This window comes from Tursiops truncatus, chromosome 10 (genome assembly GCF_011762595.2).
Source record: "Tursiops truncatus isolate mTurTru1 chromosome 10, mTurTru1.mat.Y, whole genome shotgun sequence".
NCBI lineage: Eukaryota > Metazoa > Chordata > Mammalia > Artiodactyla > Delphinidae > Tursiops > Tursiops truncatus.
Window position 1 is genome coordinate 60,159,370 of NC_047043.1, and position 22,716 is coordinate 60,182,085.

Below are 22,716 nucleotides of genomic sequence, written 5' to 3' on the forward strand. Positions count from 1 at the left end.
AGAGCACCCATCTCTGTGTCCTGGGATACTCCTCATTTTTATGCCCTTGTCCCCATTACCCTTTATCAGTGTGGTTTTTAAAATGTGGATAAATTTTCAAAAACAATAGAATCCACTGAATGAAATGCTCTAGTTCATTTCTTGTTCAAATTAACATCTGCTTCATATGTATTCACAAAACTGGATTTTAAAAAGTGATCCAGCAGGCACAGAGAATTTCAAGCTACCACTCAGGTATGCAAGAAATTTAACAGTCTTTAATTTTCAAACATGGAAAAATTGTTCCCATGTGTTTCATGGCAGTGACTTTTATGGTTATAACTTAATTTCTGTCTCAAGCTCATGCTGAACATTAGAAGGCAGTTTAAGTAAATTAATCCTTCAGTTTAACTAAATCCTTGTCAATTCAGGGTTCCATCAATCAGGTGGGAATCCACTCAGCCTCCCCAGGGATGGATCTAAATTCTAACTGCTTACACCAAGCCACAGGGTGGAGGAAGAGAATGGCCACCTGGCACTCAAGTACCAAAGAGCACGGCTATATCCTTCTCACCCTGAGTATAAGACCTGTCTTCTTATCCAGCCTTTCTTTTGCCTCAGGGCATGGAAAACATGGCCTTAGTCATATCTAGTTATTCATCTCCTCTGGACAAATTTAAAATGTCCTGAGCTGGAGGATGGAGAAAGGAGTTTGGATGTTGGTGTGTCCCTGAGAAGGGGCCCTGTGTACTCTCCTCCCAGCCCTGGGCTGAATTCTAACTGCAGGGGAGGGCATGGTGGACAACAGACAGCAACAACAAAATGTTTGAGTGATTTGAAAACAGAGCCAACCTGTACCTTACTTTCTAGGTGAAGCTGGAGGCGGCAAGTCTTAGACAGAGACCCTCATGCCTAGTATGACACAGAAACCGTAGGGTAGCATGGGCCAGTAACATGCCTGGGTAGAAAAGAACTGAGGCAGCCTCAAAGGGTGCTCTGTGGCCCCAGCATGACAGGAGAGTATCTGGATGATCACCTTGTTCCCATTGAAGGCTGCAGAAGGAGATGAGTGAGAGGCAAAGACGGAACAGCCATCTCCATGGCTCTCCCACCAGCGACAACCAAATGGGAACATTGATGACTCAAGTGAAATACACTTGGCAATGACTTAGGACCAGCTCAACCCTCCACCAACCTTCAGCTCCCCAGAACTCAGACACAACTTCAAATAACGAAGTAGTAGCAGACGTTGAGTTAACCAAAACGAAGTCCCCTGGTTGGAGACTTGAAGTATAAATTGAATTCAGTTACGGGAGAGAAAACCCCGTAAGCTACATTTCTTGCATAACTGAGTTTGTGTTTTGAGAAATGTGTACATAACAAGTGTTGTTGTTATTTTTGCTCATGGATAACTATTTAATAATTACTCATCAGCAGAGAGTGAGGATTAGAGAGGTGGAGGAGGAGGGAGAGGTTGGAGGAGAGGGAAGGTAGAGAGAAATGCTGGTCTGGAAGATTGAAGGAATGAAATGGAGAAACACAGGGCAGTGACAAGCTGGGACCAGTCAGCGTGGTTGTGGATTTTTCCCAACCAGGTTCAGTTGGTTGGGCGCAGGTACAGAGTCATCTCCATTTTGGGTTTATTCAGAGTTGGGGTTTTGCCAGGCAAGTACAATGGAGGGGGGAGAGGGCAAGGGAACTGAGGTGTCTGCAAGGGAGTATAAAGGGGGTGGACATGAAATGTAAGCTGGGTAAGTTGAGAAGCAAAGACATGCATGACCTTTGCGATGGATGGTTAAAAAGTGTACGGTCCATGGTTTGGAGGACTGAATGGGGACAGAGGCTGGGTTGTACTTGCTAGACTACAGGGGCTCAAAAAGGAGGAAAAGGGTGAGTGCTGAAGTGGAGATGGGAGGTGTTATAAGGTGTTATAATGGGTCTCCAAAACCTACCAAGAGAATCACCAATAAGTAATGACAAGGTCTAGAAGCTGGCCATGGGGTGGGGGTCTGAGTCCATGCCCGGCTGAGAGCTGTCATTGACCACACCTGTGATGCAGAATTCGAGGAGTCTAAACAGAGGTGCCCACCCTGCTTGACCAGCCTGGCTCGGAAGTATCTGATCTGGGATTGCTGCCCCACGTGGGTGAAGCTTAAGACCCTTCTCTTCGTGATTGTGACGGACCCCTTTGCAGAGCTCACAATCACCCTGTGCATCGTGGTGAACACCATCTTCATGGCCATGGAGCACTACGGCATGAGTCCCGCTTTCGAAGCCATGCTTCAGATTGGCAACATTGTGAGTGCCCTGGCAGCCACTGCCTGTGCTGTCAGATCTGTGGGGCTCTGGGTGGGGTAGCAGCATGCCCTCATTCACTGGAGTGTTGATCTTGCTGGCTGAGAGCAGTGCGGGAGATGTGTAGACACTTAGTGCAGGAAGTCAAGTCTGGAGGACCAGGCTGAGCTGCTGGGAATTGCTTTGGGATGAATGAGCACAGGGAAGTGGACAGAGAGAGCCCTGACCTAGGGGCAGCTAGCCTCCCCTTTGCAGAACTTAGGACAGCCACCTGAATTCTCAGCATTGCAGCTGCCACTACCTCGAAATGATGATAAATGCCACTTTCCCATCTAAAGACAACCTATGGACTTGCAAATTTCCTTCCAATTTTATTGCTTTTGTGACTGCAAAACACAGTGTCTGTGGTTTTTCAACGCTGTCATTTAAGTGCAGAAGAGTGGGGGAGGGAGGGGAAGATAATGAGAGAGAGGGAACCTGGGATCATGCTTGCTGTTATCACAAAAGTGTCAGGGAGTCAGAACTTTTTTTAAAATCTGGTTCAGACAGGACTTTCCTTTAAATTTTCCTCCATAACTTTGTAGTATAATTTTCTTTGAACAGCACAAAGTCCTTACTGGATTTCCCTACATGCTGAGTAAAGTGTCAGACTCAGAGGAGAACTGTCCTCAGCCTGTGCCCCCAGGAACAGTAATGATAGCCAACTTTATTTGATCACCTACTCAAGACCAGACATGGCCTCAGATGCTTCTCATGGGTTATCTCATGTTATTGTCACAAAACCCCAATATGGTAGGTACTATTATTATGCCCCTTCACAGATGGAAAAACGGAGGCACAGGAGGTTAACTAATTTGCCCAGGGTGCTAGAGGTGAGTAAGTGACAGCATCAAGATTTGAACCCAGGCCAACTGGCTCTGAAGCTCACACCTCTCAACTCCTGGGTGCTAAACCCCATCACAGGACGTGCTAGTGTGTGTGTGTGTATGTGTGTGCGCACATGCACACAAGAAAAGCAGAAGCTGTGAAGGTCAGGGTCCTGCCTCCATGTCCACACCACTGTCCACTCCACTGCAGGTGGCTTTCTAGTTCCACCAGGACCATACAGCTCTTCTAACTCCTTGTAGGCTGCAGACTTAGGTGGAAGGAGGGGTCCCAGAGGAAATGTGACTGCTCTTCTCTAGAAATCTCCCCCTTTCCCAGAATCCAGGGATGTGAAAATGATGCCAGTAGGTTCTGGGATACTGTGGAGCCAGCATGCCTTATGTTTCAGCAGCACCTAGGCTAAGAAGACACATGCTATGTAAAGTTGATACGAAAAGGGGAAATGGAAAGAGAAGGGAGAGCTTATTGCCAAGAAGTCATCATAGACCCCAAAGGGTCAGACGGAAGAGACCTCTGAGCCCGCACCTTGTTTTACAGTTGGAGAAGCTGAGGCAAGAAAGACCAAAGGCCTTTACCACTGTGACAGAGCCCAGTGCCATTTTTTAAAAAGAAAGAAAGGCAGGCACTGTGTGGTGCTTATGATGAGTCAGGTGCTTTATAAGTGTTTTCTCAGCGTCACAACACGCTATGAGGTTATCACCACCCTTGCAGCACAAAAGAGAGCCTTAAGACTCAGAGAGGTTCAGTATCCTGCCCAAGGTAGCACAGGTGGGGAAGGTGGAGCCAGAGGTGACCCAGGTCTCTCTAGAGCACAGGACCTGATCGCCCCACCCCCACACCACGCTGACTTGCCTACAAAGGGCACTCAGTAGATGCTCTTTGCATCTCACAGTTGCCATCTTGTGGCATCAGTCAAGTCCCTTAAACTCTCAGCCACTTCCTTCTCTGTAAAAGGGATGTAACTACCTCTGTTTCCCAGGCTGGCGAGAAGCTCTGATGAGGGCAAATGAGAGAAAAACACCTAACTCTGATCTTTGGTTTCTTCCTTACCTGTCACCCTTCCCTGCTGGTTGTTGTGTGACCCAAGCCTGGCCCTGACCTCTCTAAATGTCAGAATTCTATCCTGTTTAAGACCATTAAAGATACTCAGAGCTGAAAGAATCTTAGAGACAATGTATTATTATTGTTCTTACTAATAGCTATTATTGATTAATGAAGTACTGTCTGCCAGGACCTTTGCTAAGAATTGCGTATGCATTATCTCACTTAAAGCCCATTATACAGATGAGGAAATTGAGGTAGAGAGGGTGCACTCCTTGTCCAAGCTTATACAAGCTAGGAATGGCTGAGTTGACATTTTTCTCTGGGTCTGTGTTGCCCCACGATCCCTGCTTTTAAACTACTGAACCAGATTGACTTCTCATTTACATAATTATATAATAATTATTATCCTAATGATTATCCACTTACTCCATGTCCAACACCATTCAAACGGAAACACTGAAGCATGGAAACACTAATGTGTATTCCCTGAGCACTGATCCAGAGATTTCTCTCTGCTGCCACACTGAGTGTTCCCATCCCCAATCCGTCAGGAGCCTGCAGATAATATAGAAACAGAATAAAAACGAGGTAAAGGGATTTGCCACTTTATAAACACGACATTTCCCCCCTGCTCTATTTGTCATTGTCACCCGACCCCACAGACCCTGCTGAGATGGATCCCTGTTTCTGTCCGCAGGTCTTTACCGTGTTTTTTACTGCTGAAATGGTCTTCAAAATCATAGCGTTCGATCCCTACTATTACTTCCAGAAGAAGTGGAACATCTTTGATTGCATCATCGTCACAGTGAGCCTGATAGAGCTGGGTGCGGTCAGGAAGGGGAGCCTGACAGTGCTGCGGACCTTCCGCCTGGTAATGTACTCTTTTGGCAACTTGGGGAACCTCCACGTGGACATCCAAGGAGGCTCCCCGCTGGAAACGGACTCTGTCCTTTGGGGACCCCACCAGCCAGCTCCCTCTTCCTCTTCATTCCCTGTGGGAGGAGGCAGGGCATGGCTCCTGGGAGCCAGAGACGTGGTGCTTTGCACTTACTCAAAGTGGGGGTGTGCCCTTTCCTCTCTGGGCCTGGCTCCCCTCATCTGCGCTAAGAGGAGACTTCCTAGCACCCTCTTGTTCTCTTACCAAATAACAGTAAATGATAATCATAGCAACTACTCTTTCTTGAGTTCTGACAATACATGAAGCACAGAGCTAAACCCTTGACATAACACATCTCATTTTATGCTTACATCACCCTGAGAGAGTTGCTTTTACTATCACCACAGATAGATGAGGGAAACTGAGACAGAGTGGTTAAATCATGGCCCAAAGTCTCCCTGCTGCTGAGTGAGCCTCAGACCTGCATTTCAAAGCCAGGCTGCCTGACTCCAGAGTCCCAGCTCTGATCATCCTCTGATTCCCTTGGTCCCCAAATCACAGCCCCAATATCTCACCCACCTCAAAAACTGCCTCCTACTAGCCTCCCGTCCTGGCTCTTCTCCCAACTCAGCTCCAGGACGCCTTCTGCAGGATGTGTTCCCTTATTCTTAACAAAAGAGATGTCCCCCTGATGTCTGTGTCTGTAAGGCAAGTCACCCACCTTGTTTTATTTCTTCAAGAATATCGTGGCCCCTGCACTTCATTTTAGAATCAATTTGACAAGTTACATACCCACCTACACACAAAATTGTTGGGTTTGGGGGTTTTTTTTCTATTAGGACTGCAGTAATTTATAGATCAGTTTGGGAAGAAATATAACCTTTATGTTATGTAGTCTTCTGATCCACAAAAATGGCACACAATCTATTTATTTCAGTCTTTCAATAGTTTTATAATTTCTCCATAAGGGACTTCCTGCATATCTTTTGCTAGATTTATTCCTAGATATTCCCTAGCTCATTACACTATTTCAAATGAAACCTCTTTTTAAATGTTCTTTTCTGGGGTTTGGGTTGTTTTTTTTTGTTTGTTTTGTTTTTTTGCTAGCACTTTGCTATTTAATATTTTTGGATCCAGATAGCTCTGTTATTAATTCTCATGACTTATCTATGCAATCTTTTAAATTTGTTAACAGAATCATATCATATGCAAATGATGAGTTTTGTTTCTTCTTTTCTAATCCTTATACCATTTGGTTCTTTTTATTACATTTCTGTGCTGGTTAGGACATCCAGTACACTATAGAAAAGATGTGTTAATAGCCACATTTTTGCTGTTTTCCTGATCTCAGAGAAAATGCTTTCAGTATTTCAGCAAGTCTGATATTTGTGGCAGGTTTTTTAAGAAGATTTTTTTAAAAACTCCTTTATCAGTTTAGGAAGTTCTCTTTTTTGTTTGTTTGTTTTTGTTTTTGTTTTTTTGCGGTACGCGGGCCTCTCACTGTTGTGGCCTCTCCCGCTGCGGAGCACAGGCTCCGGACGCGCAGGCTCAGCGGCCATGGCTCACGGGCCCAGCCGCTCCGCGGCATGTGGGATCCTCCCGGACCGGGGCACGAACCCGTGTCCCCTGCATCGGCAGGCGGACTCTCAACCACTGCGCCACCAGGGAAACCCGGCAGTTCTCTTTTGTTAAGAATATTAATCATGAACGGATGTTTAATTTTATCAGACAATTGTTCTGCATGATTAAGATAATCACATGGTTTTCTCTAATCTGTTAAAGCAGTGAATTATACTAATTGATTTTCTAATGTTAAATAAACTTTGCATTCCTGGGATAAACCCAACTTGATCGTGATACACTTTTTATACATTGGAAGATTCAGTTTGCTAATAATTAGAAAAATATTTTGCCTCCATATTGATCAGTAATATTTGGCCTGTAATTTTCCTTACTTGCATTGTCCTTGCTAGGTTTTAGTATCTAGGCATCAAGGTTATGCTAATCTCCGTAAAAAGAAGTGAGGAATATTCCTCTTCTTCTACACCCAATCTTTGGGTAAGACTGGAATTACTGTTTCTTGTAAGTTTGGTAGAATTCACTAATTAAGCCATCTGCAAGTCAAGATTTTTCTTTACTGATTTAATTTTCTTAATGGCTGTGAAACTACTCAGATTTTCAATTTCTCGAATTGGTTTTGGTAAGTTATTATTTTTCTAAAAAAATTTGCTTCTTATCTAAATTTTTAATTTTATTGACACTAAGTTGTATATGCTATGCTGTTACATTTTAATGCTCCATATCACATGTACTTATGTTATCCTTTTCTTTCTTTAAAAATAGTCATTTGTGCTTTCTTTTATCTATTTTTATTAGTCTTGCCAAAGATCGTCAATTTAATGTCTTTTCAAAGAACCATCTATTAGCTTGTCGATCCTCTCTACTTCATTGGTGTTTTCTATTTCAATTAATCCTGCATCTTATCTTAATTGCAGCTTACATTCCACATATTTTATTCTTTACTAACTTCTTAGGTTGGAATTTTCAGCCTATTTCCTTTTCCAATATATTCATTGAAGACTTCAATTTCCTTCTAAGAACTGCTTTAATATGTAGATTTTTCCTTATTTTATTTATTTATTTTTTAAACTTATTTATTTATTTATTTATTTTTGGCTGAATTGGGTCTTTGTTGCTATGTGCAGGTTTCCTCTAGTTGCGGCGAGTGGGGGCTACTCTTCGTCGTGGTGTGTGGGCTTCTTATTGCGGTGGCTTCTCTTGTTGCAGAGCACAGGCTCTAGGCGTGCGGGCTTCAGTAGTTGTGGCTTGTGGGCTCTAGAGCGCAGGCTCAGTAGCTGCAGCGCACAGGCTTAGTTGCTCCACAGCACGTGGGATCCTTCCGGACCAGGGCTCGAGCCCGTGTCCCCTGCATTGGCAGGCGGATTCTTAACCACTGTGCCACCAGGAAAGCCCCAGAATTTTCCTTATTGTTTGGTTCTAAATATTTCCTAATTTCAAATTTGATTTATTCTTTGACTCAAAGGCTAATTAGAAGCATGGTTCTTAATTTTGAAATGTATGTGGTATTTCTAGTTATCTTTATGCCATTGAGTTCTAGCTTAATTGTATTATACTCAGAAAACATACACTGTATGATTTTAATGCTTTGAAATTTATTGATAATCTCATTTTGGCTCAGTATAGTGAAAATGTTCCTTATGCACTTGAAAAGAATGCGTCTTCTGCAGTTGTATGGTGCAATACTCTGCATATATATCCATTGGGTAGAGAAAGTTCATTGTGTAGTCCAGATATTCTATATCCCTGCTTATTTTAGCAATTACTGAGATGGTAGTGTATAAAAATATCTTTCACTATGATTACGGCGTGATGTTTCTCCTTACGGTTCTATCTGGAGGCTATGTTATTAAATGCATACATATTTTAAGTTATTATATCTTCCCAGTGGAGCGAAACTTTTATCAGTGAGAATTGACCTTGTTCATCCCTAGAAATGCTTTTTGCCTTAAAAGTCTCTTTTGCCTGTAGTAATTAAACAACTCTGTTTTCTTTTAGTTTGGAATTTGCCTGATATATCTCTATCTATCCTTTTACTTCCAGCCTTTGCATATCTTTAAGGTTGTTATATGTCTACTGTAAATAGTATGCAGTCAGATTTTGGATTCTTATTCAATCCACTCTTTGTCTTCTAACCAAAGCATTTAGTCTACTTATTTTATTGTGAATACTGATAATATTTGGATGTGTGTCTATCATTATATTCTCGGTTTTCTATTTGTTTCCTCTGTTGTAGCATTTTTGTTCTCTCTCTTCTTGATTTATTTTGGACTGTTTGTTTTTCCTTGTTCCATTTTCCTCCTTTATTGGTTTGGAAACTAAATACTCTGTTTCTATTCTTTGAGTGGTTACCTTAGAAATGACAGCATGTATTGTTAACTTAAAGTCAAAAGTTAGCTAAAATCTTTACTTTTCAGGACAACTTTTTATTCCAGTTACCCCTTCCCAACTTACTATCGTGTTAATTATTTTAATTTTATCTTGTTTTTAAAAGCTATATGACTTAATTGATGATAAATAATTCCAGATTTGTACAAACACTTCTGAAAATTCAGTAGCTTAGCCCAATAAAGGTTTATTCCTCACTCATGTCATAGTCTGATGGAAGCCAGTCAGCTCTAGGTGGGACTCCTTCTAGAAGTGACTGTGCCATATCTGAAGGCCTGTACAACCTTCAAAGCTTGCCTCCTGCTTGTGGAAAGATGGCAAAGTTTACACAGTCAAAGGCTTTTTTAGTCAGGGCTCATGGTTTCTTTTGCAATACAATTCCTTCAAAACTTAGATGGTTTCAGACCTCTGTGTGTGTTATACATCCAGAGTGCTTTCTATGACAAAGTTCTCAGTTCTGCTTTGTTTCTTTGCTCTCTTGTCCTCCTGCCTCTCTCTGCCTCAAATGGTGGCTACGCCATTAATAGCATCTTTACTAAGATGTGCTTCATTTCATTGAAAAATTTAACTGGTCTTGAACTCATAAAGACTTAATCTCATTGCTCACTCTTTGAGATCTAAAGCAATGTACTTCCCTAAACCTTCAAGACTCTAAACTTCTGGATTATTTTATTTTATTTAAGTATAGTGATTTGCAATGTTGTGTTAATTTCTGCTGTACAGAAAAGTGACTCAGTTATACATTAAACTTCTGGATTCTATTTCCTTTTATTTCTTATCAATCAACCAAATATTCCCTGAACTCATCTCTTTCTTGTAATGTCTTGACAAACGTAACCAACTACAACTGACACATGATACTAAGGTTCTGTTTTACGGACCCTTTGCCTAGTGCTACTGGTTCATGATCTGCCCCAGAATTATTGCAGACCATCGTTTTGCCCCTGCAACACAGATCAACACTTTCCAAGGATTCTTCTATCAGTTTCCTTATTGTACACCACGTGATCACTAAGCCAGTGCCACATATCCAATGTGTTGAAATGGCTCTCTGCAATGTACCAATTTCTACATTACTCAAGAGAAGTACAACTAGTTGTAATGACAATCTCTAAATCTGTGAGTTAACGTAATAGAGGTTTATGTTTACAGCATATTCAGTGCTGGTTGGGAAACTCTCCTGGTTTGCCTGCTCCAAGTAGTGACTCAGGATGGTGTGATGTCACCACCATCTTCAATGGGTGGCCTCTGTGGTGGCCATAGGAGGGGAAGAGAAAGTGCATGATGTTTTATGGCTCTGCCTGAAAGTAGTGTACATTACTTCTGTCTCCATCTCCATTCCATCAGCCAGAACCCAATAATATGACCTCAACTATTTGCAAGTAAAGTGGGAAAACAGTCTTCCTTTGTGTCTGAGAGGAGTAAAAGTGAATGGTGACCATATAGCCAGTCTCTGCCCTACCCCGTGAAACTTTACTGTTGTGTCCATTCAATGTTTGTTTTGATTCACTCTCATACTTAGCGCTTCCTTGCTGTTTATCCATTCTTGCACATAATACGTTCCTTCTGGGATCACTTTCTTTCCGCCTGAAGTGCATCATTTAGAATTTCTTTCAGTGAGTGCCTTCTGGCAGTAACCTCTCTCAGTTTTATCTAAAATTTGCCGTTCAATTTGCCCTTATCTTTTTTTTTCTTTTTAATTTGGTTGTGCCGGGTCTTAGTTGCGGCAGGAGGGCTCCTTAGTTGTAGCTCGCTGTCTCCTTGGTTGTGGCATGAGAACTCGTGGTTGTGGCATGAGAACTCTTATTTGTGGCATGCATGTGGGATTTGGTTCCCTGACCAGGGATCGAACCCGGGCCCCTGCATTGGGAGCACAGAGTCTTAAACACTGCGCCACCAGGGAAGTCCCATGCCCCTGTCTTGAGAGATATTTCTTATGGGATCTCGCCTTAATGGTGGGAGAAATTCCTGTTATACTGTCTACCTTAGGCAGCCCTGGGATGTGTTTCCTGATTGCTGTGCCTCATGAGACCATTAAAACTTATGCTCAGATTCATCAGTTTTGCAAATGTCTTCAGAGAAAAGCTGACTTCAGCAATCTGTTTATATCTCTGAATTCCCGTAGTTATTTAATTTTTGGCTAAAGAATTACTTACTTTATTGACAGATCATTAATGCACTTAAGATTTTATTATCTAGCATTTTTAGTAACTTTTTGATGGAAAGGGGAACCCAAGGGGGACCCAATATAGTCTACCATATTAGTCCATCTTCTGATATTCTTCACAAGTTCGAGGCCCATTTCATCACCAAGTGGTGACCTCCTCAGTAGAGGGCAGATGTTAGACTTACCTTGCATTCTATTCCAAAAGTAAAGCATCCTCATTAAAGTAAGTTCCAGATTAGATCTAAGGTGAACACAGACCGCCTCCATCACAAAGAAAAATATGTATGGAGCTTCCTGCATAAGAGGATTAAACCTTGGAACTTATTGCTGTGTTGGGTGATAAAACTGCTGCTACTGTGTCCAGCACAGCATCCCAGCTCCTTGGCCAGTGCCTGGCTCTTAGTAAGGGCTCCATAAATACCCCATGACAGCTGAGCTCACATATTTCTTTCTAACAAATTAGAGAACCACACAAATGTATTTTTTAAATGTTTAGGCATCTTTATGCATGGTGCTTTTGTTCTCCTGTGGGACTTAGCACATTTGGGTTTACAGTGAAGACTTTCTGGGTCTTTGCCTTATCTCTGCAACTAAACCATTAGTTCCATGAGGACAGGAGTCCACAGACTTCTCTCCATATACCTCACAGGCTAGTACAGTGCTATGTATGTGCATGGCTGGTGTCCAACAAAGTAGGTAGATTGGTTGGTCAATTAAATAAACATATGAATCCCAGGTTCATGAAATCACAGATACTTGCCATTTCAGAGATGGTGGGGGTAAAAGATGTTGTCCAAGGCCTCAGGATGAGAAATGCCCCAAGATGATGGGTAGCCAATACCTCTCAAATGCAGTGGGTTGTGCCCTACCTGCAGGAAGCTAGGCTCTCTTCAGGTCAAAGGTGGGCTCTTCTCACACATTTATGAGCTCCATCATACCCCACTCCACCCCATAGAATAGATCTACATCCAGGAGGCTTGTGGCTATAGAACAGAGTACACGTCACACGACCAACACCCCAACATGAGACCCCTGACTTTGCCACAGTCAGTGGAGCACATTAGTAGTACATAGGGACCATATAGAGTTGGTCATATTTTTGAGTAACTGGTGACATACGAAGAAAGGTCTTTGAAAGCAGCTTCCCGGGATCAACCCACATTGATGGAATGAGCTACCTTGTGCTTTTTTTTGTTTCTGGCCAAGACTTGAGATGAAAGGTGATGGAAGCAGCCACCAGGACCTGACACGGTCTCTGTTTCTCTGCAGCTGCGGGTCTTCAAGCTGGCCAAGTCATGGCCGACCTTAAACACGCTCATCAAGATCATCGGCAACTCGGTGGGGGCTCTGGGGAACCTCACCATCATCCTGGCCATCATTGTCTTCGTCTTTGCTCTGGTTGGCAAGCAGCTCCTCGGGGACAACTACCGTGACAACCGGCGCAAAATCTCAGCACCTAACGAAGAATGGCCACGCTGGCACATGCACGACTTCTTCCACTCCTTCCTCATCGTCTTCCGGATCCTCTGTGGAGAGTGGATTGAGAACATGTGGGCCTGCATGGAAGTCGGCCAGAAGTCCATCTGCCTCATCCTTTTCTTGACGGTTATGGTGCTGGGCAACCTGGTGGTGAGTGCATGGGCAATGCAGGAGACTTCCATATTATCCTAGAAAGTTTGACATTGCACATGTCTTGCCCACATTGTACCTCCCTGACTGAAAAGTCTTCACACTTTTCCAAGTTGTACGGGACACATAAGAAATATCTGTTGGGAAGCAGCTGGAATAAGCCCATATGACAGAGCAGGAAAGACCTGATGTAGAATCCCAGCTCCACCTCTAGTAAAGTTGGGTGACCCAGCACAAGAGACAATCTCCCAAGCTTTAATTTCCTTAAAATCAAGAAAATAGTGCTTACTTATGGGCTTACTGGGAGAATTAAATTACAGGAACAACATACACAAATTGCCTAGTGCAGTTTCTGGGCCAAGGCAGGAAGTCAATAAATGGTAGCTGTTAGCTGTTGAAGGAAAATTTCCCTTCCCCATTCTAGGGTTCTCAGAAGGTATTCCTGTCGGGGGTGGGGGAGTAGAGTTACATAGGTTCTACCTAGGAGCAGGAGGGGAGGCACAATGGGACAAGAGGAAGGAGAGGAGCTGGATCCTGGACAACATCCAATGCCATGACAATAACAAAATCCACTCTCAGGTTTGCGGGGAGCCCCTCTGGAGGCCTTTCTCCCAATTGGCCCCAGCACCCCTTCTCTGGCCCAGTCTGGCTCCTTGTCCTCAGTTGGCTCCACTCCCTCAAGTTCTGGGTGCCTTTGCTCTCCCAGCCTTGACCAGGGTGAGGGGAGGGTGTTATTTTTAGGAACCCCTTTTTTTTTTTAATTGAAGTATAGTTGATTTACCATATTGTGTTAGTTTCAGATGTACAGAATAGCGATTTGGTTTTTTTCCATTATAGATGATTACAAGATGTTGAGTATAATATAGCCAGTCTCTGCCCTACCCAGAGGGTCCCTGTGGGACCATGTGCTATACTGTAAATCTTTGTTGCTTATCTATTTTATGTATAGTAGTTTGTATCTGTTAATCTCATACTCCTAATTTATCCCTCTCCCCTACCTTTCCCCTTTGGTAACCATAAGTTTGTTTTCTATGTCTGTGAGTCTGTTTCTGTTTTGTATATAAATTCATTTGTATTATTTTTTAGATTCCACACATAAGTGATATCATATAGTAATTTTCTTTCTCTGTCTGACTTATTTCACTAAGCATTATATTCTCTAGGTCCATCCATGTTGTTGCAAATGGCAGTATTTCATTCTTTTTTATGGCTGAGTAATATTCCATTGTATATATGTACCACATCTTCTTAAGCTGGTCGTCTATTGATGGGCACTTGAGCTGCTTCCATGTCTTGCAGGAGCCCCTTTCTTATTGCCTTGGAAGTCAACCAACTTGAATTCTTTTCCCATAAGAGTTTTACAGATAAGAGAAAGCTAAACCAAGAGAGAGGATGAAAAAACAAATCCAGACTCTTCAAGGTCTTTCCCAACAGGGTCCCTGAGCCAGAGGTGCCTTCTGCCTGCTCTCCCGAGTAGGGGGCTGGGCAAAACTCCTTTCTTCCAGGCTGAGTTCCCCATCCCTGCAGTGTCACAGAGGCCCCTGACCCTGAGGCAGGAAGTTTGCCTTTCCGAGCACTTTTATATCCTCGTGCCATTTCCTCTTCACAACCACTCTGACAGGTAGGGGGTCCTGAAGGACACGAAGTTGGAAGCAGAGAGGAGATGTGCCCAGGATTCCAGAGTGAGCAATAGAAACCACAGTATGGCTGACGAGGGTGGTCCTGGGCAGGCCCATGCCTGCTCCTCTCTGTTGTCCCTGAATGTCCCTTTGCTCAGCAGGGGTGACCCTCCTCTATGGTGGGGAATGTACTTCCAAGCCTTGTCCACGTGAAGCAAGTTGCTTGGGGCATCCCCGAGGCTCCTCTCAGTTGCTGTCAGAATGTCTGTTCCCCCAAGAAGGAAAGCATCTTGGGTGGGCAGGGAGAGGCCCCAGTGTGCCTGTCCTGCCACCCAGCTGCTGACCTGGTGGGCCACGGAGGGGGTCAGCTCATCGATTGAGTGATCTTCCTTTCCTTCTCTCCAGGTGCTTAACCTGTTCATTGCCCTGCTGCTGAACTCCTTCAGCACCGACAACCTCACAGTCCCAGAGGACGACGGGGAGGTGAACAACCTGCAGGTGGCCCTAGCGAGGATCCAGGTGTTAGGCCGGCGCATCAAGAAGGCCCTTTGCAGCTTCCTCAACTGGCCCTTCTTGCTCCCCCGGCCCAAGGCAGAGCCCCAGCTGGTGGTGAAACTCCCACTCTCCACCTCCAAAGCTGAGAACCACATTACTGCTGACACGGCTGCGGGGAGCCCTGGAGGGCTCCTGGCTCCCGGAGGCCCCAGGGATGACCACAGTGACTTCATCACCAATCCTAACATATGGGTCTCTGTGCCCATTGCCGAGGGCGAGTCTGACCTCGATGACTTGGAGGATGATGGTGAGGAGGATGCTCAGAGCACCCAGCAGGAAGTGATCCCCCAAGGGCAGGTGAGAGTTCTCCCACGGGACAGCCACAGGAAGCAGGGTGGGGACTTAGGGCTGGAGTGACAAGGGGCAGTAGGGAAATTTTGATGAAGAGGTTTTCCAACCTCAGGGCTGGCGCAGCCTTGAAGAGCCCCAGGCAAGCCCGGCATGAGACCCCTTCACATAGGAAGCACAGGCCATGCCAAGCTTTCTGGAGGAGGTGACATTTAATCAGAGCCTGGAAGAAAGGGTCAGAATTCACCAGGCAAGCAGGGAGCAGGGGCATTGCTTGAGCCCCAGGCCACTTGGAGTTGCTTGAAATTGTCTTTCATATAGCTGCCCCATTTGCTCCACCCAACCCAGTCTCTGTGCAGGAGGTGCTAATAAGATTGCTCTAAGAACAGGATGTTGTCCAAGAGCAAGTCTCGTCTCATCTTCGCCAGCAGACTAAAAAGTCCTGATCATTATGTGACTCATTCATCCAGCTTTTCCCGACAGGGGATGTCACAGGGAAATGACACTTGTTCCTTTGGCACCAAAGAATTTGAAGCATATTTTTGGGTAATATATATATATTTTTAAATGCTTTGCATAGTTCCTTTCTACCTTAAGCTGATAAATCAACCCTCATTAACCTCTTCTCAACGACTCAGGGCATGCACGTCTCCACAATGTTGGAAGGCAGGGGTCCCTGTGGGACCCGGGGACAGAGCACTGCTGGCCAGGCCACTAAGTGGCCTCAGACAGCTGTGCTTTGAGTCTGTAGCTCTTCCCTAGCCTCCGTCCCTCGCAGCTGTCACTGCTCTTGTGTTCCAGCAGCTGCTGTTATCAGCTGCCATATTTTACATGCCTTTGTCTGGGTGACAGCCGAGGGCAGGGCGTCACCATCCCCAGAGTAAAGGACATAAACTCTGTGATGCTGTCTCCACTCAGAGTCATTTTCAATTACTTTGGGGGTTCTTGGGGTCTCCAGAGGGCAAAGTTCACTACCACTCTGACCCCTGGACAAGTGATAATGATCATGGCTAACATCTATGGAGCCAAGCACTGCTTGCGAAGTGCTTCACAAGTATGAACATATTTAGTCATCAAAATAACCAAATGAAGTAGATCTTGCCTTCTCAAGTTTTCAGATGGGAAAAATGAAAATAAGAGAGGTTAAATAACTTGCCTAGTGTCACACAACTTGTAAGTAATGACACGAGATATTACACACAGATCTATCTGGCTGTATGTATGTATGTTCGTTGCATATGTTAGGTCCTTGGCTCTGGCAGATGACTCTTCAAAGTTAGAATTGCTTAGCTGAGGGTGGGCACAGGTACCCAAGTTGGGGCTTTCTCTCACTAGCAGGAGCAGCGGCAACAAGTCGGGAGATATGAGGACCACCTGCCACCCAGGAGCTCAGGTTCTGGAATGTCCTCTGAGGACCTGGCTCCACACCTAGGTGAGAAGTTGAAAGACGAGGCTCCTGCTCAGGGCCCTACAGAGGTAGGTATGTGAGCTTCCTGGAGAGGTTAAACAGCCTGCCGGACAATGACCAGTGGGATGGAGGGGACTGGAGGATAGGGCTGGGCGTGGGGTATTCCAGACTACGCTCAACTGTGGAGGCTCATGTCTCATCTTGGGAATTTTTAAAGTCCTTCCAAACCTGTGGGCTAATCAGCATGATTTCACCGGGAAGAATGAGGTTCCATAGACTGGGGGACCGAGGACCTGTTCCTCAACCTCTCTGAGCCTCCGTGTCTCCATCTGGGAAGCTAAGTGGTAATGGCTACTTGGTAGGATTCTTTTGAAGCTTCAGTGAGATGCTGCTTGTCAAATGTTTAGCTCCTGCCTGAAATGGAATAAGTGCCCAGAAAATGGCAGCCAAGAAAAAAGGAAACAAAAGACAGTGCACAGAGAAAGTTAAGTATCTTTCAGAGCCAGCAGATAAAAGTCAGAGTTGCTGTGGGTGAGGAAGTCTTCCCTGTGACCATCTCCCACCTCCCACCCCCACTTTCTGTTGTCCACACTGTCTTCTCGGGCCAAAAGCAGACTGGTGCCGGGGAGAGGCTATCTGTACTGAGTGCTGTACTGACAGACTTACATAGACTGAGCAGGAAGAAGATCTTATAAGAGGTAAAAATAAACTTGGTGGTTTCATTACAAATCTTTAAAGAAAACAAGCTACATTGAAAGAGGTATCTCTAAAGATTTAGCATCTGTAATAGCACTGTATTAAATGCAAGAAGTTAACTTGACACCTAGCCACTGAGTGCCGATGGTGACAGGCACCGGGTAAGCAAAGATAAGGAAGACATAATTCATCCCAAAGTTATCAAGCCCATCAGCTTGAGGAGTGCCAGCCACTGGCTGTGTGCCTCTGGGCAAGGCTGACCCAGCGGGGTGAGAGAAGAGGGTGGGATGAGAAGGGATTTGAGGGCTCTGGGTGAACACCAGCCTCTTGGTTCCAGTTGGGTGAGGGTTGCCATCTTCTACACGTGGAGAACATGTTTCTGCTGAGCATTCTAAGGACTCCCCTGGCTAGTTTTCTCTACTCGGTGTTTTCAGTACACTACCGCTGGGGATTGTTTTTGTTTTTGTTTTGATTTTGTCCATGACCCTAGCCAGGCAGGGAGGGTGGGGAGGGTGACAGATGGGGACCCACCCCACCATTTGGGTCCATTAGTCAAGCGGTCAGGTTTACTAATATGAGAGCAGCTTCAGCTCCTAATTGAATTCATCTGGAGACATTATAGGGCTGAAGCTGCCAGGAGGGCAACAGGGCCCCTGCAGCATTGCTCCATGATTAAATATTCAAGCCCAGTGAAGGCTGAGAGTCTTTATGGGTGTAATTACTGTATCTCGGGCCATCGCCAGCCCTCCATCAGGGGCCTGGAGGTTTAAAGCCTCACACAGCTGAACCTCTGGGGCTCTTCAGAGAGCATGACTGTTCTGGGGCTCAGCTGGCAAGGCACCGAGACAGAAGGGACGCCGTGGTGGGTCCAGCCCTGAGGGGCTCTCTCTGCATCTCGGAGCGCTGAGCCAGTCGGACCTGTGGTGACAGTGTGCAGATTCACTGGGCCCCTCAGAGAGCTGGGTTCACTGCCGGGGCTTCTGCCCTGCAGGGAGTGGACGACACGAACTCCTCAGAAGGCAGCACTGTGGACTGCCTGGATCTTGGGGAGATCCTGAGGAAGATCCCTGAGCTGGCGGATGACCTCGATGAGCCAGATGACTGCGTCACAGAAGGTAGAGTGGCAGCCACAGACCTCCTCCACTTGACATTCATTAGGGCCAGAATCCAGCGCAACAAGTACTCATCTGGTCACCTCTGTGTCCAGGGTTCTGGCCTGGGGTCTAGGGGAGACAGGCAAGCAGTGCCCCTTGCTCCTCACTCCCAAGCTTGAGAGCCCAGCATCAAACACAGATGCCAGACTCGCAGCAGCTGACTGGTGGGATCTGCATCTCATGCCACATCAGACATGGCAAACAGATGCTCTGCCTTCCTCATCACCCTCGAAAACACCTCACTGAGTTATAAACCAGCCCTCTTGAGGTTGAAAGGGAAAAGGTAGCCACCACCATAAACTCTTGACTTGGGACATAAAAGGACCCAGAGGAGGGCCATGATGCACCTGTGTCCCTGCATCTCCTCTGTGACCCTTAAAGGCAGAACCTGCATCTTACTCTTCTTTTTCCTCAATGTTTAGAACAGTGAAGCCTGTTATATTCTCAATAGATATCTGTGCAATAAGTGAATAAACATATAGTTCATGCTATGAAAGTAAGTGTGGCCTAAATAATTAAACAAAGAAACCACTTAATTGAGTTTCCACTTTCACATGACCCTGAGCTGGGCTGCCCCCAGGCCCCATTCCAGCCATGTGGAGACCCCCCAGTTCAGCACAGGCTCAAGGCGTAGCCCCTCAGACACCCCCAGGCTCAGGCCCCGTGTCTTGTCAAAGCTCCAGAAAGGGTGGGATAAGGATAAGGGTTATGCTATCATCTGTAGGGAGGAAGATGCTTGGGAGGAGGTGAGAGTGGGCAAGACCAGTGGTGGAGAGGGACACCTGAAGGGCACGATGGAGAGACCGCCTGAAAGTGACCCCACTTCTCTCATATTCCAGGAAAAAATTCTTTTCCAAAATAGCGGCAAGTGGGTTTCCCTGCAGAGTGGTTTCCCTTCAGGGCTGGAGTCAAAACAATGCCTCCTTTACTAGTGGGACATCGCTCACCATCAGTCCCCTCTCCCCACAGGCTGCATTCGCCACTGTTCCTGCTGCAAAGTGAACAGCTCCAAGTTTCCATGGGCCATGGGCTGGCAGGTGCGCAAGACCTGCTACGTCATTGTGGAGCACAGCTGGTTCGAGAGCTTTATCATCTTCATGATCCTGCTCAGCAGTGGAGCGCTGGTAAGCGGAGGTAGGGGTTCCATGCCACAAAGCCCTCCAGGTGGGGTCTCCACCACCAAAGGCCCTGGAGCTGCAGCAGTGAGTTCCCCTGATTCCTGGGCTGAAAGTCCCCAACGTGTGGCTGGAAGGCGAGCTGCAGCCCAGCACGAGGACTCCTCTTAGCAGAGGGCATGGTAGGTGCTTGAGGGGCCCGTGTCATGGCCTGTTACACCTGGCTGCTTGGATTTCAAGCAGTGAGTGTATACATCCCACTTTATTGTTGGGAAAACTGACACTCAAAGGGTTTATGGGACTTGTCCAAGATTACCCAGCTTGTCAGTAGGAAAACCTAACTTTGCCTTCATTTGATCCCAAAGCCCCTGATTTTCCACCTTCTGACCTCCCAACACACTGCCCTTTTCTGAGGGCCCAGTACGAAAAGGACCATCCTTCCCTGCCCTATCAAGCCGCTTGCAAGTACTGCTGTCACTCACTCAAAGTGCATGGCAAATCATTACAACGGCACTTCTCAAAATTTAATCACCCGGGGAACTTGTTAAAATGCACATTCTGATTCAGTAGATCTGGGGTGGGGCCTGAGAATTTGCATTTCCAACAAGCTCCCACGTGATGCTGACCCTGGTCCACAGGCCACACTTTGAATAACAAGACCTTACAGTCCTCTAGATTCTGAGTTAAGAGACACTTCCTAAGCCCCTTGCTGGGTGTCGAGCTTTGTAGGACAAGGAAGGATGTTCTCTCTGCACCATGGCGTAGGCTCACTACACAGTCTCAACTAATTTTCCCAATGAACCAAGGTAGACGTAGACACAGGAAGGGACTCATCCTTGGCTGTCCACATTTTATGGATGAGGACGTCACAGCCTAAAGACACGGAGGTACCTGCCCAGGCTCCCAGCTCATTAGTTAAAGGGAGGACTAGCATCCCACTCTCTTGATTCACGGTTTCCAGTGTTTCCACTTGCCTTTTGCTCCCTGTGTGCCATTTACTCCCTGAAAACAATCTGCTGACCATCTGGGCACCCACTTAAATGCCATATTTCCCAGGAAGGGAGCCCAAACTGCTCAGGGTGTTGTCTCAGCCTTAGGGAGGAGCAAAGGTAGGTGAGAAAGTTTGATCTGAGAGGTGGAAGGAAAGCTAGGCCAGCAAGGGCACAAAGCTGAGGGAGAGGAGTCTCACAGAGCAGGCTGGGCTGCCATCTTGGAGGGGGGGTGGCAGCGTCTGATGGTGCCCACTGCCCTGGCACAGGGTGGTGACGGCCCCCCTAGAATAGCAGTCTCAGCACAGTCCTGAGTGCAGAGGCCACACTGCGGGGCAAAGGGAGGCTGGGCAGTGCATTCTCCACACCTGCCCTTCCTCTATCCTGCAAATGATAACCTCAATCATTTGATGAGGACTAAGTGCTTTCTTCATCACCTCCTTCCCTTGGCCCTCTACTCCCCTTCTCCACACACCCCTGCTGCTCCCCTGCCCTCCCCTCCCGGCAGGGAGCTCACATCCTTAACCAGCTGCTGGCCCCACCCCAGTGTTCTCCCTCCCCTCTCCAGCTCCTTCCCCAAGGGACTGAACTGGCTGGCACCAAATTTAGTCTTCCTTATGCTTTTACTTTGAGTACGTTTAAAAAAGAAATAACATGAGTTTTTATCTGACAAAGTAAAGGGAAAAAAAAATACTTGGAAATTATGGGGAAATGCAAAGAAAAAATATCACCCATTTTCCTATCACTCAAAGAGAATCTCACTTTGAAAACATTTTGGTGCATTTCCTTCCCATCTTTCTTATGCATGTAACACATAAATATTACAAAACGGAAACCACATTTTTGCATTCTGTAATTTCTCAGTAAATTTTCTCAGTAATATGGTCCTCCTACCTCATTAAATGGCTGCAATGTAACTAACCCCCAAGCTCACTCCTAATAAGCATTGAATATCCTATGCGCACTCCTTTGGAAACGTTGGCTTGTTTCCCGTCTTAGGTCTAGCTTTAGAAGTAGAACCAGAAGCAGGAATTCTTGTGCAGTTTGTGGAGGGTGTGCTTTGAGCTGGAGCATGTGAAGGAAGTAGGGCAGAACAGGGAATGGAGCTGGGAAAAGACATGGGTTCCCATGAAGCCCAGCCTCAGCCTGATCCCACAGGAACTCTGAAGCATAAAGGGCCTCACGGGACAGTCCCACCTTGAGGCAAGGGGATGGTCAGACACTGGCTGCGGCTGCCCCCAGAGGGGTGATATAGTCTCCTAAGGCGGAGGCACTTCCCTTCAGCCCAGGGACGTGTCCTCAGGCAACAGGGGCATTCACCAGCCTTTAGCAACCAACGTTCACAGCAGCTGGGGATGGTCATACTGGCTCCTTAAGCAGGATCTAGGTGGGACACCAACAACATCTAGTGTCCTTAGGATACATTCTTGAAGGCAGAATTGCTGGATTTCTAAAAGCTTTGAGTCATATTACCAAGTTGGGGTCCCAAAAACTGAACCAGTTTTCACTCCGGCCAGCTGTATATGAGAGTAGCTGATTCCCCACAGCCAAACTGACTGCGGGGTTCCCCCCCACCATCCACTCCCACCCATGCCCTTTCCTCTTCATCAATCTGATAAAAGAAAAATGGCATCTTCTCTTCATTTGAATTTCCTTGATTACCAATGAAATGCAGCATTCTTTTTCAGAGTTCACTGGTGAGTCTTACTTTCACTTTCACGAACATCCTTTGTTGCTTTTATTTTTAAACTAAGTCACTGTTAGCAGTCCCTTTGGTTCACTTCCAAAATCCAATTAGAGAAGGTTTCCTTTCTCACTTGTGTTCAGTTCCCCTGCAAAGTATAAGCAGGGCTGTGTGTCCTTGTTGGCTCCGAGGAAGTCCTCACTTGTATCTCACAGGGCCTCCTCCACTACCCCACCCTACCTCCCAGAGCAGAGAAAAAAAAATGATGCAGGCAAACTGGTTACCAAAGCTCTCTCAGGGGCTGACTGGGTCCTTCCCTGTCCCTGGGCCCCAGTGCTGTGGGTCTAGGCCGCCTACCATTTTGCT

At 46.0% G+C, this 22,716-nt stretch overlaps 1 protein-coding gene across 1 annotated transcript in view; it reads left to right on the forward strand.

The window, feature by feature from the left end:
- The window catches only part of SCN10A (sodium voltage-gated channel alpha subunit 10), a 93,426-nt gene that overhangs the window by 55,100 nt on the left and 15,610 nt on the right, over window positions 1-22,716 (forward strand). Inside the window, exons 16-22 of the mRNA XM_073811071.1 lie at window positions 2,039-2,277; window positions 4,901-5,074; window positions 12,483-12,842; window positions 14,867-15,313; window positions 16,640-16,780; window positions 18,400-18,523; window positions 19,532-19,686. Coding sequence (XP_073667172.1) covers window positions 2,039-2,277; window positions 4,901-5,074; window positions 12,483-12,842; window positions 14,867-15,313; window positions 16,640-16,780; window positions 18,400-18,523; window positions 19,532-19,686 — 1,640 coding nt within the window. The remainder of the gene's footprint in view (window positions 1-2,038; window positions 2,278-4,900; window positions 5,075-12,482; window positions 12,843-14,866; window positions 15,314-16,639; window positions 16,781-18,399; window positions 18,524-19,531; window positions 19,687-22,716) is intronic.